The sequence below is a fragment of the Daucus carota genome, chromosome 8 (genome assembly GCF_001625215.2).
Source record: "Daucus carota subsp. sativus chromosome 8, DH1 v3.0, whole genome shotgun sequence".
Lineage (NCBI taxonomy): Eukaryota > Viridiplantae > Streptophyta > Magnoliopsida > Apiales > Apiaceae > Daucus > Daucus carota.
Genome location: NC_030388.2, coordinates 32,114,420 through 32,127,572, shown reverse-complemented (window position 1 = coordinate 32,127,572; position 13,153 = coordinate 32,114,420). Strand labels below are relative to the sequence as shown.

The window sequence follows — 13,153 nt, the reverse complement described above, 5'->3', positions numbered from 1 at the left end:
CAAACAGAGAAAGGGTTAAATCATGTTAACTATAACAGCCATATATAGTTAGCTTGGCCAAAGATGCCTGGAAGGTAGTAACAACTGAGAATGGCTCAACAAAGTATTGTGTTTTAATATGATTCACTCATCGGAATCCAGCCGGGACAAATTCGACAAATGCAATCAGAATTTATCAATACCTATAAATAAGAATCTATATCATTGAAATGGTAAAATTCATATACATATTTGAAATAATGATATTCATATATAAATTGGCTCAATTAGTGCTCAACAGTATCTTTTATTTTTATATTTATCCGGTCAATGCCTCTGTTTTAAACAATATACTCGATATCTGCATGATAAGATAAAACAAAATAAAACAAGATCGATGATTACATGTAAATTACTATATCTGGTGTAGTTGATCATTCAAGACAATCAAACAAAATTCACATACATACTAAACTGGTCCAAGTGAATAGCAGCTAGCTAGTAAACAAAGATGGCTATTCCAGAAATTATTCTGAGCTCTGGAAATGCAAAAGCTATGCCAGTTTTGGGACCGGGCTTAGGAACTTTGGATCCAACTCCAGAATTTTTGACTAGTATGATAAAAGCAGTGCTTGAAGCAATTGAGCTTGGTTACAGGATGTTTGATACTGCTTCTTTTTACAGAACAGAAGAAGCTCTTGGTGAAGCGATATCTCAATCTATCAGTTGTGGTTTGATCAAGTCCCGCGATGAACTCTTCATTACGTCTAAGATTTGGTTGAATGATAATTATGGTGATTGTGTCCTTCCTGCCCTTCAAAAGAGTTTGCGGTACTACTTTTACACACTATTTTTTTTCAATTTTTGAACAAAAGATCTGTGTGGCCCTTAATTTTATTAATATTGATTGTTGGACAGGGATATGAAGTTGGACTATGTTGATCAGTACCTTATACATTTTCCAATGAGCATGAAGGCTGGATCAAACCCTTTCCGCCTGAACCCTGAAGATTTTGTTCCGATGGATATTAAATCTGTTTGGACGGCCATGGAGGAGTGCCAAACACTTGGCCTTGCAAAATCTATTGGTGTCAGTAATTTCACTTGCAAGAAAATTGCTGATATTCTGGCATTTGCTAAGATTCCTCCTGCAATCAATCAAGTAAGTTTAAATTCACAAATTCCTCGTCGATTTCATCCTTGTGCACAAATACATGGTACCATCATGCACTTAAGAGCCCGGTTGTCTCAGGTTAAAATTGTAACTTATAGCTTATCATGACTTAACGTGATAAGTTGGGAGTTTAAAATGTCTATTTGGATAATAAAAAATAATAATAAAGTGATATATAGATAACTTATGACTTATGGTTAACTTTTATATTAAATTTTTTTTTTTGAAAAAAGTACATCAAACTAATTTCTGGTTTTAAGTCAGTTTGTGACTTCTTTCCGACTATAAGTCAGTTTCAGGGTTATTACTCAAATAAACATAGTTTAGCTTAAAATTAGAAACAACTTTAAGCTCTCGACTTAAATCCCCACAAACAGGCTCTAAATCTTTCGGATGTCTATTGTTTATAAAGGTGGAGATGAACCCTGCATGGCAACAAGGGAAACTGAGGGAGTATTGTCAGGCAAATGGAATCAAAATAGCTGCTTATTCTCCTCTAGGAGCGGCAGGAGCTTTCTGGGGGACAAAAGATGTTCTGGAATCTAAGGTTCTGATGGGAATTGCAGAGTCGAAAGGGAAGTCTGTGGCCCAGATTGCTTTAAGATGGGCTTATGAGCAAGGAGTTATTATTGTGACCAAGTCTCACAACAAAGAGAGACTAAAGCAGAATCTTGAAATATTTGAATGGGGATTGAGTGAAGAAGAGTCCAAGAAGATAGCTGCACTGCCGCAAAGGAGGGCAGGCCTTGGCCATATGTTTATTTCTGATACTGGTCCTTTTAAGTCCGTCGCGGATATCTGGGATGGAGAGCTTTAAGATGATTATTACACAAATAAAATGGCATATCAGTATATGCAAACCTTCTGAAATAAGGCACAGCCGCCAACATGTCACTCTTGTTCTTTCTATTGCTACTGTATTATAGTTTTCCTTTTGTAATTTATAGTTGCTATAGCCGGATTGTTTATAAAGAAAATTATGGCCAAGGTACTATTTGCATACATGTCACATAATACTTTGTCTTGCATTAAATCGAGGGTCTTCATGAAAACAGTCTCCCTCCTCTTTTAGAATAGGGACATGATCTACGTTTGGTTTGGCCTAAGGAACCTAGTTTGAGGATAATGTTTGTTTGAATTCAGAAGATCCTATGTTGCATGTTGGCCTCTTTGTTTGATGCAACTGGGAACCATCTCAGGTATTTACCTCAGACTTTCTACAAATCAATTTGTCCCTCACCTCTTAGAAAAAGAGAAAATTATTATGAGGTCAAAATCATTGACTTATCAAAGATTTGTTTCATTGATTCCCATGCATGCTTGATTTTCTTATTTTGAATAGTAATCTGCAAGTTCATACTCCTCTTTTCCCGATCAAAACTTACTTTTTATTTAATTATAATAATTATCTCGTTCCAGCCGCCTCCCTCCTCTCTTCCACCTCCATTAGGGTGTTTGTGTGTCTCTCCTCTTGGAGTGTGTGGTTTGTTTCTCCTTTTGGAGTGTTTGTTATGTTTTTCTTTAGTCATGATTGGGTTTATTTCGTATTGGATCTGTTGAAAATGAGTTTCTTGATATTTTTGGTGATCTACAAAAACTGTATCGAATTTGGGACGGTGGTGATTATTGCAAGAGCTCACCTTTCACAATCAAAGATTGTTCATCATTCACGGGTTTACACTTTCGGCATGTCTATAGCTGGTATCCGGCATGTAGATAGCTGGGGTGCCTTCGGCAAGTCTATAGCTGGTATCCGGCATGTAGATAGCTGTGGTGCCACTTCTCCAATCTCGATTTATGCGATTGGTGTTTCTGAACATTGGGCTAACAATAGTTTTTATGTGATATGGTCAATTGCGACGTTACTGTTTCCACAGATTTTGGTGCAATTTGGATCGCTTGGGATGTCTTTGATTTCATTTTTGCTTCAAAAAATCTGAATTCTATCTGTTAAACGATTAGGAAACAAATCATCTAATTGTTTTTAGCATGTTATTTGTTTTACCACCTGGTTGTATCGACAGTTGGGGGTTTGTCCCGACTGTATTATATTCAAGTTAATTAAATTTTCTTGCATTTGTCAAAAAAAGTAACTATAATAATTAAGCCGCACATCATAAAAATTTGTATTTTTTCAAAAAGCGGGACAAAGGAAGTACAAATAAAAGCATCATCCATGACGTCTAAGAAGTCCCTGGCCACCAACTAAGAAATGATGCAGTCAATATGAATCACATGTACATGATTATATATAGTTCTGTTGATCTTCTAATGCAATCAAAGAAACTCTGAGTACATACTAAATTGTCAGAAATTTTAAGTAAAAGATGGCTATTCCAGAAATTTGTTTGAGCTCCGGAAATGCTAAACCTATGCCAGTTCTGGGACTGGGATTAGGAGCTGTTGATCCTACACCAGAAATTATAACTAATGCTGTGCTTGACGCGATTGAGCTTGGTTACAGGATGTTTGATACTGCTGCTTTTTACCAAACAGAGGAAGCTCTTGGTGATGCAATAGCTCAAGCTATTAGTCGTGGCCTAATCAAGTCTCGCGATGAGCTTTTTATTACCTCAAAGCTCTGGTTGCATGATAATTACGGTGATCGAGTCCTTCCTGCCCTTCAAAAGAGTTTGAGGTAATCAGGTAGCTTTTACAAGGTGTTAGGGAAAAGCTTTTTACGAGGATCATTATATTCTAACAGTTAGTAGTATTTTTATTCATTGTTGGACAGGGATATGAAGTTGGACTATCTTGATCAGTATCTTATACATTTTCCGGTGAGCATGAAGGCTGGATCAAACCCTTTTCAACTAAACCCTGAGAATTTTGCTGCAATGGACTTCAAAGCTGTTTGGACAGCAATGGAAGAGTGCCAAAGTCTCGGCCTTACAAAATCAATCGGTGTCAGTAATTTCAGTTGCAAGAAGCTTGCGGATATTTTGGCTTTTGCCAAGATTCCTCCTGCAATCAATCAAGTAAGCTTGCATTCGCAAACTAGAAATTAATAGTAGTAAACTACTACTCTATTAACATCGAAAAAATATTTAATAATCTGTTCATGTACGAAGGTGGAATTGAATCCAGCATGGCAGCAGGGGAAATTGAGGGCCTTCTGTCAGGCAAATGGAATCAAGGTTGCTGCTTATTCTCCTCTAGGAGCAGCAGGAGCTTTTTGGGGGACGAAAGGAGTGTTGGAATCCGAGGTTCTGATGGAAATTGCAAAGTCGAAAGGTAAGTCTGTAGCCCAGATTGCCTTGAGATGGGCTTATGAGCAAGGGATTGTTATTGTGATGAAGAGCTTCAACAAAGAGAGACTAAAGCAGAATCTTGAAATTTTTGGGTGGGAGTTGAGCGATGAAGAGTCCAAGAAGATTGCTGCAATGCCGCAAAAGAGGGCAAACCTTGCAGAGTTCGTTGTCTCTGAAACTGGCCCATTCAAGACACTCGAGGAGCTCTGGGATGGAGAACTTTAAAGATAATTATGTCATAAATATAATACTATAATAGTAAAGGTGAACCATCTGAAATAAGGCACTTCTGCCAATCTGTCAATCTTGTTTTTTCTAGTCATAATGTATTTTGTATTTTCCTTCCGTAATCTGTAGTTGCTGAACTCAGCCTCATTCCTGACTTTTCTGGTAACAATACAGACACTTTCAATCACACAATGCTTACCAAGTGATTATTCACAATCATATTTGAGGGCTGAGCCTCTTACCTAAAGCTCCATTCCTAAAGTCCTCTGTGTATAACTGTCCAGAAACCTTAGACTGGACTCCTGAGGGCCGAGCCTCTTACCTAAAGCTCCATTCCAAATATTTGCAGCATATGCTTGCTAGTGGCAACCTTCTTGTACACGTAAACATGACAGAACTGATCCGTAGAAGATTTAGGATACAGTTCTGACTTCTGTGTTTAAAACATTTGAATTCTGTTAAGCGATACTTCCCCGTAATCATAAAATTGCAGACCGTAAACAATTCAAACCGGTCTTTGATATTATATTAAGTAACCAGTCAATCTAAAACCATGAGGTGCCAGAGGCTAAACCCCAACATGAACTTATACTCTTCAACAAATTCAAGTAATAATATCTGAACTTAGATTTAGCCTCTATCCATTATCAGGCAGGGCCAATTTTTTTACGTCTTCAGACTTTTTGGTGCTGTTTTCCTTTTTTCTGAATTTTTTCCTGTATCAAATCAAACAGATATTTAGGCCTTTTATTCTATAAACAGCCAACTACTTCATTCACAATGCTGACCAATAGAAGCCAAAATCAAGTCCAAATTTTCAACCTAAATATGAGTTTTTCTTTGATATAGATGTGTGTGTGACATCAAAGGTATCATAATTTCTACACACCTACCTGATCTTGTAAGAACAAAACTTAAGTTGGCTATCAGGTGATACTGATTAAAAGATGGCTCTGAAAAGTGTTCCAGAGGTTGCTCTGAGCTCCGGAAATGCAAAAGCTATGCCTGTTTTGGGACTAGGCACGGGTGGATATCCCCATCTTAAGCCAGAGGAAGTCGTAAAAGCTGTGCTTGAAGCAATTGAGCTTGGTTACAGGATGTTTGATACTGCTTCCGCTTATGAAACAGAGGAAGCTCTTGGTGAAGCTATAACTCAAGCAGTTAGTCTTGGTTTAATAAATTCCCGCGATGATGTCTTTCTCAGCTCTAAAATCTGGTGCACTGATAACCATGGCGATCGTGTCATCCCTGCCCTTAAAAAGACTCTGCAGTAATATTTTTTATTATTGTTCGGATTATTAAATTTCAATTATATTGATTTTTAAAATTATCTTCTTCATCGTGTTCTCAAGTCTATAATATTTCAATGTTACTTTATATCGTCAACACAAGTATCACAAATCAATTTGTCCTGGCCTGTTGGAAAAATTGAAAATTATTGTCAGGTCAAAATCACTGATTTATCAAAGGTTTCTTTCATTGATTCCCCTGCATGCATGCTTGATTTTCTTATTTTAAACAATCTATAAGTTTATTAATATATCTCAAATCCAATGAACAATTTCTTGGAAAAATCACAAAGAAAATGTGGAGTACCATAAAAGCATCATCCATGACGTCCAAGAAGTCCCTGAAGATACTACTCTCCTTCCGATCAGGTTCCTCATTCAACTAAGAAATGTTGCAGTGGATTATATTAATCACATGCACATGTTTATATATAGTTCTGTTGATCTTTTAATGCAATCAAAGAAACTCTAAGTACATACTAAGTTGTCCAGAAATTATAAGTAAAAGATGGCTATTCCAGAAATTTGTTTGAGCTCCGGAAATGCAAAACCTATGCCAGTTCTAGGACTTGGATTAGGAGCTTCTGATCCGACACCAGAAGTTATAACTAATACGAAGAAAGCTGTGCTTGACGCAATTGAGCTTGGTTACAGGATGTTTGATACCGCTGCTTTTTACCAAACAGAGGAAGCTCTTGGTGAAGCAATAGCTCAAGCTATTAGTCGTGGCCTAATCAAGTCTCGCGATGAGCTTTTTATTACCTCAAAGCTCTGGTTGCATGATAATTATGGTGACCGAGTCCTTCCTGCCCTTCAAAAGAGTTTGAGGTAATCAGGTAGCTTTTACGAGGTGTTAGGGAAAAGCTTTTTACGAGGATCATTATATTCTAACAGTTAGTAGTATTTTTATTCATTGTTGGACAGGGATATGAAGTTGGACTATCTTGATCAGTATCTTATACATTTTCCGGTGAGCATGAAGGCTGGATCAAACCCTTTTCAACTAAACCCTGAGAATTTTGCTGCAATGGACTTCAAAGCTGTTTGGACAGCAATGGAAGAGTGCCAAAGTCTCGGCCTTACAAAATCAATCGGTGTCAGTAATTTCAGTTGCAAGAAGCTTGCGGATATTTTGGCTTTTGCCAAGATTCCTCCTGCTATCAATCAAGTAAGCTTGCATTCCCAAACTACAAATTAATAGTAAACTACTACTCTATTAACATCGAAAAACTATGTACTAATCTATTCATGTATAAAGGTGGAATTGAATCCAGCATGGCAGCAGGGGAAATTGAGGGCCTTCTGTCAGGCAAATGGAATCAAGGTTGCTGCTTATTCTCCTCTAGGAGCAGCAGGAGCTTTTTGGGGGACGAAAGGAGTGTTGGAATCCGAGGTTCTGATTGAAATTGCAAAGTCGAAAGGTAAGTCTGTAGCCCAGATTGCCTTGAGATGGGCTTATGAGCAAGGGATTGTTATTGTGATGAAGAGCTACAACAAAGAGAGACTAAAGCAGAATCTTGAAATTTTTGGGTGGGAGTTGAGCGATGAAGAGTCCAAGAAGATTGCTGCAATACCGCAGAGGAGGGCAAACCTTGCGGAGTTCTTTGTCTCTGAAACTGGCCCTTTCAAGACACTCGAGGAGCTCTGGGATGGAGAACTTTAAGGATTTATGTCATAAATATAATAGTATAGGTGATCCATCTGAAATAAGGCACTTCGGCCAATTTGTCAATCCTGTTTTTTTCTAGTGATTATGTATTTTATATTTTCGTTTGGTAATCTGTAGTTGCTCAACTCAGCCTCATTCCTGATATTTCTGGTAACAATACAAGCACTTTCAATCATACAATGCTTACCAAGTGATCATATTTGAGGGCTGAGCCTCTTACCTAAAGCTCCATTCCACATATTTGCAGCATATGCTGGCTAGTGCCTACCTTCTTGTACACGTAGACATGACAGAACTGATCCGTAGAAGAGTTAGGATATAGTTCTGAGTTTAAAACATTTCAATTCTGTTAAGAAACACTTACCCTCAATAGTACAATTGCAGACAGTAAACAATTCAAATCGGCTTTGATATTATGTTGAGTAACCAGTCGATCTAAAACCATGAGGTGTCCATGGCCCCAACATGAACTTATACTATTCAAATTAACATATGAGTCTTTAGTGCAGGCGGCCTTATGACGGCCTAAGAGCAAAGGGTTGCTATTGTAAGCTAGAGCTACAGAAAAGAAAAACCAAAAAAGTCTTCAATTTTACGACCAAAAACACTGAAATGACGAGTCTGGTATGATAGTTAAGATCCCCAGACCAGAAAATCATAAGTTGTGCAGAATGATGGTCATTTTTATCAGAAACAAGTTATATTTGAACTTATCCAGCCTATATCCATTATCAGGCCAGGCCAATAATTTCAAGTCTCAGACTTTTTGGTGCTGTTTTCTTTTTTTCTTAATTTTTTCCTGTATCGAATCGAAGATATATTTAGGCCTTTTATTGTTTACCTCTATAAACAGCCAACTACTTCAGTCAAAATGCTGACCAATAGCAGCCAAAATCAAATCCAAATTTTCAACCTAAATATGCATTTTTCTTTGATATAGATGTGTGTGTGTGACATCAATGGTATCATAATTTCTACATACCTACCTGATCTTGTAAGAACTAAACAAAGGATTTCATTTCACCTGCAAATTTTATCCATATCTATAATCTTATTAAGCTAGCTATTAGGAGATACTGATTAAAAGATGGCTCTGAAAAGAGTTCCAGAGGTTGCTCTGAGCTCCGGAAATGCAAAAGCTATGCCTGTTTTGGGACTAGGCACGGGTGGATATCCCCATCTTAAGCCAGAGGAAGTCGTAAAAGCTGTGCTTGAAGCAATTCAGCTTGGTTACAGGATGTTTGATACTGCTTCCGCTTATGAAACAGAGGAAGCTCTTGGTGAAGCTATAACTCAAGCAGTTAGTCTTGGTTTAATAAAGTCCCGCGACGATGTCTTCCTCACCTCTAAAATCTGGTGCACTGATAACCATGGCGATCGTGTCATCCCTGCCCTTAAAAAGACTCTGCAGTAATATTGACGCACTCACTCATTTTTTTTCAATTTGATAAACTCATAGTCCATATTTTTTTTGTTTGTTGTTTACAGGAACATGAAGTTGGAGTATCTTGATCAGTATCTTATTCATTGGCCAGTAAGCCTGAAGCCCGGAACAGACCCTTATCATCCTAACCCTGGTGATGTTGTTCCCATGGACATCAAATCTGTTTGGACAGCAATGGAAGAGTGTCAAACACTTGGCCTTACAAAATCGATTGGTGTCAGTAATTTCACTCGCAAGAAGCTTACTGATATTCTATCTTTCGCTACAATTCCTCCAGCAATCAATCAAGTAAGTTCAAATGTTCGCTTAAATGAGCTAAACAATATCATATAAGGTTTTGTCCTCCAGCTTATTTCTTCACAATACCCGTTCTCTTTAGTAATTTTACATGCACTTTACACTTATTGTTGGAATATCATATGATTTTGGTAAATCCTACTCCCAATACCTTGAGATTTTGGTAGAATTGATCACTTAACATTGTATCGACCCATAAATGGACTTTCGAGTGAGGGGTAATGTTGGAGTATAATATGATCCTGGTAAACCCTCTTCCAGTGGCGGAGCCGGACAAAATATTCAAGGGAGGCACTTTTAATTTTTCGATTATTCTCAAAATATGTTACTTAATTAGTTTTACAAATTCAAACAACAACTACTACAAACTGGAACAAACAGACTGGCTAAACATCCTACCCTTCAAATCTTATTTAAAAACCAACCTGCTACCACAACTGATTTAGACATACAAATCCTAGAGAAACATGATCATGCTGAAACTACTGCTAGAATTGAAATAGACTGAAACTGAGATGATTTCATGGAGAGATTTAGTAATTTATCCGGGACACAAATGACAAAACATACGAGTATTACTAATATGTGGGGTGGGGGCACGTGTCCCCCCAGGCCCCAGTGTGGCACCGCCCCTGCCCTCTTCCCAACACCTTGAGATTTTGGGAGAACTAGTCACTTAACATTTATCTCTGTGTTCAAAGGTGGAGATGAACCCGACATGGCAACAAGTGAAGCTTAATGAGTTCTGTCGGGCAAATGGAATCAAGATAGCCGCCTATTCTCCTCTCGGAGCAGCAGGAGCCTTTTGGGGAACCAAAGGAGTGCTTGAATCCGAGGTTCTAAAGGAAATTGCAAAGTCAAAAGGAAAATCTGTAGCTCAGGTAGCTCTGCGATGGGCTTATGAGCAAGGGGTTGTCATTGTGACTAGGAGCTCGAACAAGGATAGATTAAAGCAGAATCTTGAAATTTTTGACTGGCAGTTGAGCCATGAGGACTCAAAGAAGATTGCTGAAGAAATCCCGCAGAGCAGGGCATGCACTGGAAAAATGTTTATCTTTGAAACTGGTCCTATCAAGTCACTTGAGGAGCTCTGGGATGGAGAAATTTAAAATGTTTATGACAAACCTTCTGGAATAAGGATTTGCTGCCTTTAGATATCTTCTTTGTAATTTATAGTTGCTTTAATAAGGCGAGATGGGAGTAAGATTTCATGCATAAATGTACCAGGGCTGGAACTAGGGAGTTAGAGCATCGGTCCTGCCAACTATCCTTGATATAAAATTCTGAGAATTATTTGAATTGATCTCCTTAAAATTTTCTTAGTCCCATGTACTAAAATCCTGATTCCGACTCTGTTCACATATGAGACATTACGAAATTAAAGATGGCCGTACATAGCGCTCCAAGACTGTTATTTGTAGCTCTGTTCTTCAATGTCCAGATAAAAACAATACTGATATTTAAAGCGCTGAAGCTGTTCAGAATGTAATTCCAAGTTCATCAACAGTAAATAGACAATGAACAAAAAAAACAACTACAACGTCAAATTAAATCATGCAAGTTTATTATAAAAATGTAGTGACTGAAAGATGAGAAATTTCGAAGGGCATGAGCATGTGAAAATATTTTCATAGCCAGCGCGTCAATATTTTTGATGAGGTACATGACATGATACTATAATGCTCTAAGTTTGCATAACAACATTCAATCACATTACTAGGAGTATTTGATGTTGTAGATTATAATTTTGAGATATATCTTATAAAAATTTATTTCAGCAGAATATTAGTTATGTTTTAAAATTTTAGAATTTATTTGTCTTCTTTATATGCAAGTAATGATTAAATTATTTTTCATTTGATTTTCAATGATAAAACCTTTAATTCTCACATTTTATACACTTTTCTCACACTTTTTACATTATTTTTTTCTTGTAAATTTTGAGTTTAAATATTATAAAAATAATAGAGAGCACAAAAAATTTATTGTTAAAATTATTATTCAATATAGAGTTTTCATATTTTAAAAATTGAATTGTTTATTATATATTTATAAAATATTAATAATACACCTCGAGAGTTGGAGCCGGCAATCGGGTTACTGTGGCTTGGGATTGAAATATCATTTCTGATATTATGTGTTGATTTGATGGTGGAATGACTATCTTCGATTTAAAATATTTTTAAATAATTAATTTTGATTAATTTAAAATATTATTTTAATTTATATTTTTATATACCCCTGAATCGTTGATTTAGTTTGTACTCCCTCCATCCCATTTTAAGTGTCCACTTTGCAATTTTCACACATATTAAGAAACAATTAATGTAATGGTTTTATCATCATCTTTCCACAACTAATCAGCTTAGTTTTCATACATATTAATTACGTATCTCATTAATTATTGTGTATTGGATCTTCTCTCACTTCAAATTACACTATACATTCATAATGCTTCTAAATATATTTATGAGGGGTGGTTGGTTGTATTTAATACTATATTGGAAATAGTATAAATTTTACATGGGTTAAAGAGTATGACACATATTATGGGAATTTTTTTTTTGGCAAAGTGGACACTTAAAATGGGATGGAGGGAGTATTAAAAATATATATATATATATAATTATATGTATATCAAATAAAATGAAAAAAAAATACGTCGGTTCCTTATACCTCGCATGAAATCTCGGAAGTCTATTTGGAAGTGCGGTTAAAAATTATTGTGCGGACAGAAAAAGTATTAGTAAAAAAAATGTTGTTGTAAAAATTAGATAACTGTTTGGTAATTTTTTTGATATTTGCTCATTTTAAGTATAATATAAAAAAAATATTTTTTGTGGTGAGGTTTGATAGTGAAATTTGTAAGTTGAAGGCAGCTTTTTCCAAAAGCGGGAGCACCTGTGTAACACCCCAGTCCCACATCGAGAAGAAGAGTGGGGATATTTGTTTAGTTATATAAACATAATTACTACTACCAATTGCACCAACATCTTTTGGGGCCTGTGGTGGGCTCGTGAATTACTCAATTGTTGCAATTGGGCAAGTTTATTTGGGTTTATTTTCGGATTTGAATTTTGAGACTTGACCCGAATTTTGAAAAAGACTCGGGATTTGACCCGAATTGTTTCAACTTGTCTTCTAAAAGCAGCTTTTGGACTAATAGTTTTTCACCTGCTGCAACAGCAAACAACACGAGTTTGAAATATGAGTTTAATATAATTATTTTTTAATTAAAAATTATATACGAGGTTGGAATGAAGAAATTTCATCTCGAAGATTCAACCCAAACAGCTACATCAAAATCGTTTTTATTGATGAAGACCAGATACATATGTTTTTATATTACTAAATGAATCTGTATAGCAGATTTGCAGATGCCCATGAGATCGCCGAACCTTAAGCTACTTGATTTTAAAGGAAGCCACGCCAAGAAGATTGCTAAGATCCCGCAAAACGAGTGAAATCATTTAACGATGAACTAAATTAAATATACATGTGCAAATTACAAATTAATTAATTAATTGATTCCCTGTGTTTAAACAATAATCATTTTTAATTCCATGTGCAAACAGTACATGACGCACATGCAGTGTTCAGCTTCTGTGCCTTTTGGCATAGACGTTAAGATCCGGTTATTTTGTTAATCGGGCATTAAATGAAACAAATCGAAGTTAAACGAAAAACTAGAATCAAATGCAAAAAAAATAAATAAAATTCATGATTAAAATAAAAGATAATGTTACATAGGTCATGATCCTCTGATTGTTTTTATAGAATAAAAAATCTAAATATTTAAACTGCAGATATACGCATGAAAAA

At 36.2% G+C, this 13,153-nt stretch overlaps 4 protein-coding genes across 4 annotated transcripts; all 4 read left to right on the top strand.

Moving 5' to 3' along the window:
- The first annotated feature begins 392 nt into the window (after positions 1-392).
- On the top strand, positions 393-2,259 carry LOC108199492 (non-functional NADPH-dependent codeinone reductase 2-like). Its single transcript, XM_017367316.2, has 3 exons — positions 393-810; positions 898-1,141; positions 1,566-2,259. The coding sequence occupies exons 1-3, from the start codon at positions 491-493 to the stop codon at positions 1,968-1,970; spliced, it is 969 nt and encodes a 322-aa protein (XP_017222805.1). The 5' UTR covers positions 393-490; the 3' UTR covers positions 1,971-2,259.
- A 1,160-nt stretch (positions 2,260-3,419) lies between these two features.
- On the top strand, positions 3,420-4,749 carry LOC108199493 (non-functional NADPH-dependent codeinone reductase 2-like). Its single transcript, XM_017367317.2, has 3 exons — positions 3,420-3,791; positions 3,888-4,131; positions 4,225-4,749. Exons 1-3 carry the CDS (start codon positions 3,481-3,483, stop codon positions 4,627-4,629), a joined length of 960 nt encoding a protein of 319 aa, XP_017222806.2. The 5' UTR covers positions 3,420-3,480; the 3' UTR covers positions 4,630-4,749.
- A 1,549-nt stretch (positions 4,750-6,298) lies between these two features.
- On the top strand, positions 6,299-7,715 carry LOC108197571 (non-functional NADPH-dependent codeinone reductase 2-like). The gene is made up of 3 exons (XM_017365224.2): positions 6,299-6,749; positions 6,846-7,089; positions 7,180-7,715. Exons 1-3 carry the CDS (start codon positions 6,430-6,432, stop codon positions 7,582-7,584), a joined length of 969 nt encoding a protein of 322 aa, XP_017220713.2. The 5' UTR covers positions 6,299-6,429; the 3' UTR covers positions 7,585-7,715.
- Positions 7,716-8,537: 822 nt separating this feature from the next.
- Positions 8,538-10,512, top strand: LOC108197570 (non-functional NADPH-dependent codeinone reductase 2-like). The gene is made up of 3 exons (XM_017365223.2): positions 8,538-9,000; positions 9,079-9,322; positions 10,033-10,512. Exons 1-3 carry the CDS (start codon positions 8,678-8,680, stop codon positions 10,438-10,440), a joined length of 975 nt encoding a protein of 324 aa, XP_017220712.2. The 5' UTR covers positions 8,538-8,677; the 3' UTR covers positions 10,441-10,512.
- The last annotated feature ends 2,641 nt before the right edge of the window (positions 10,513-13,153 follow it).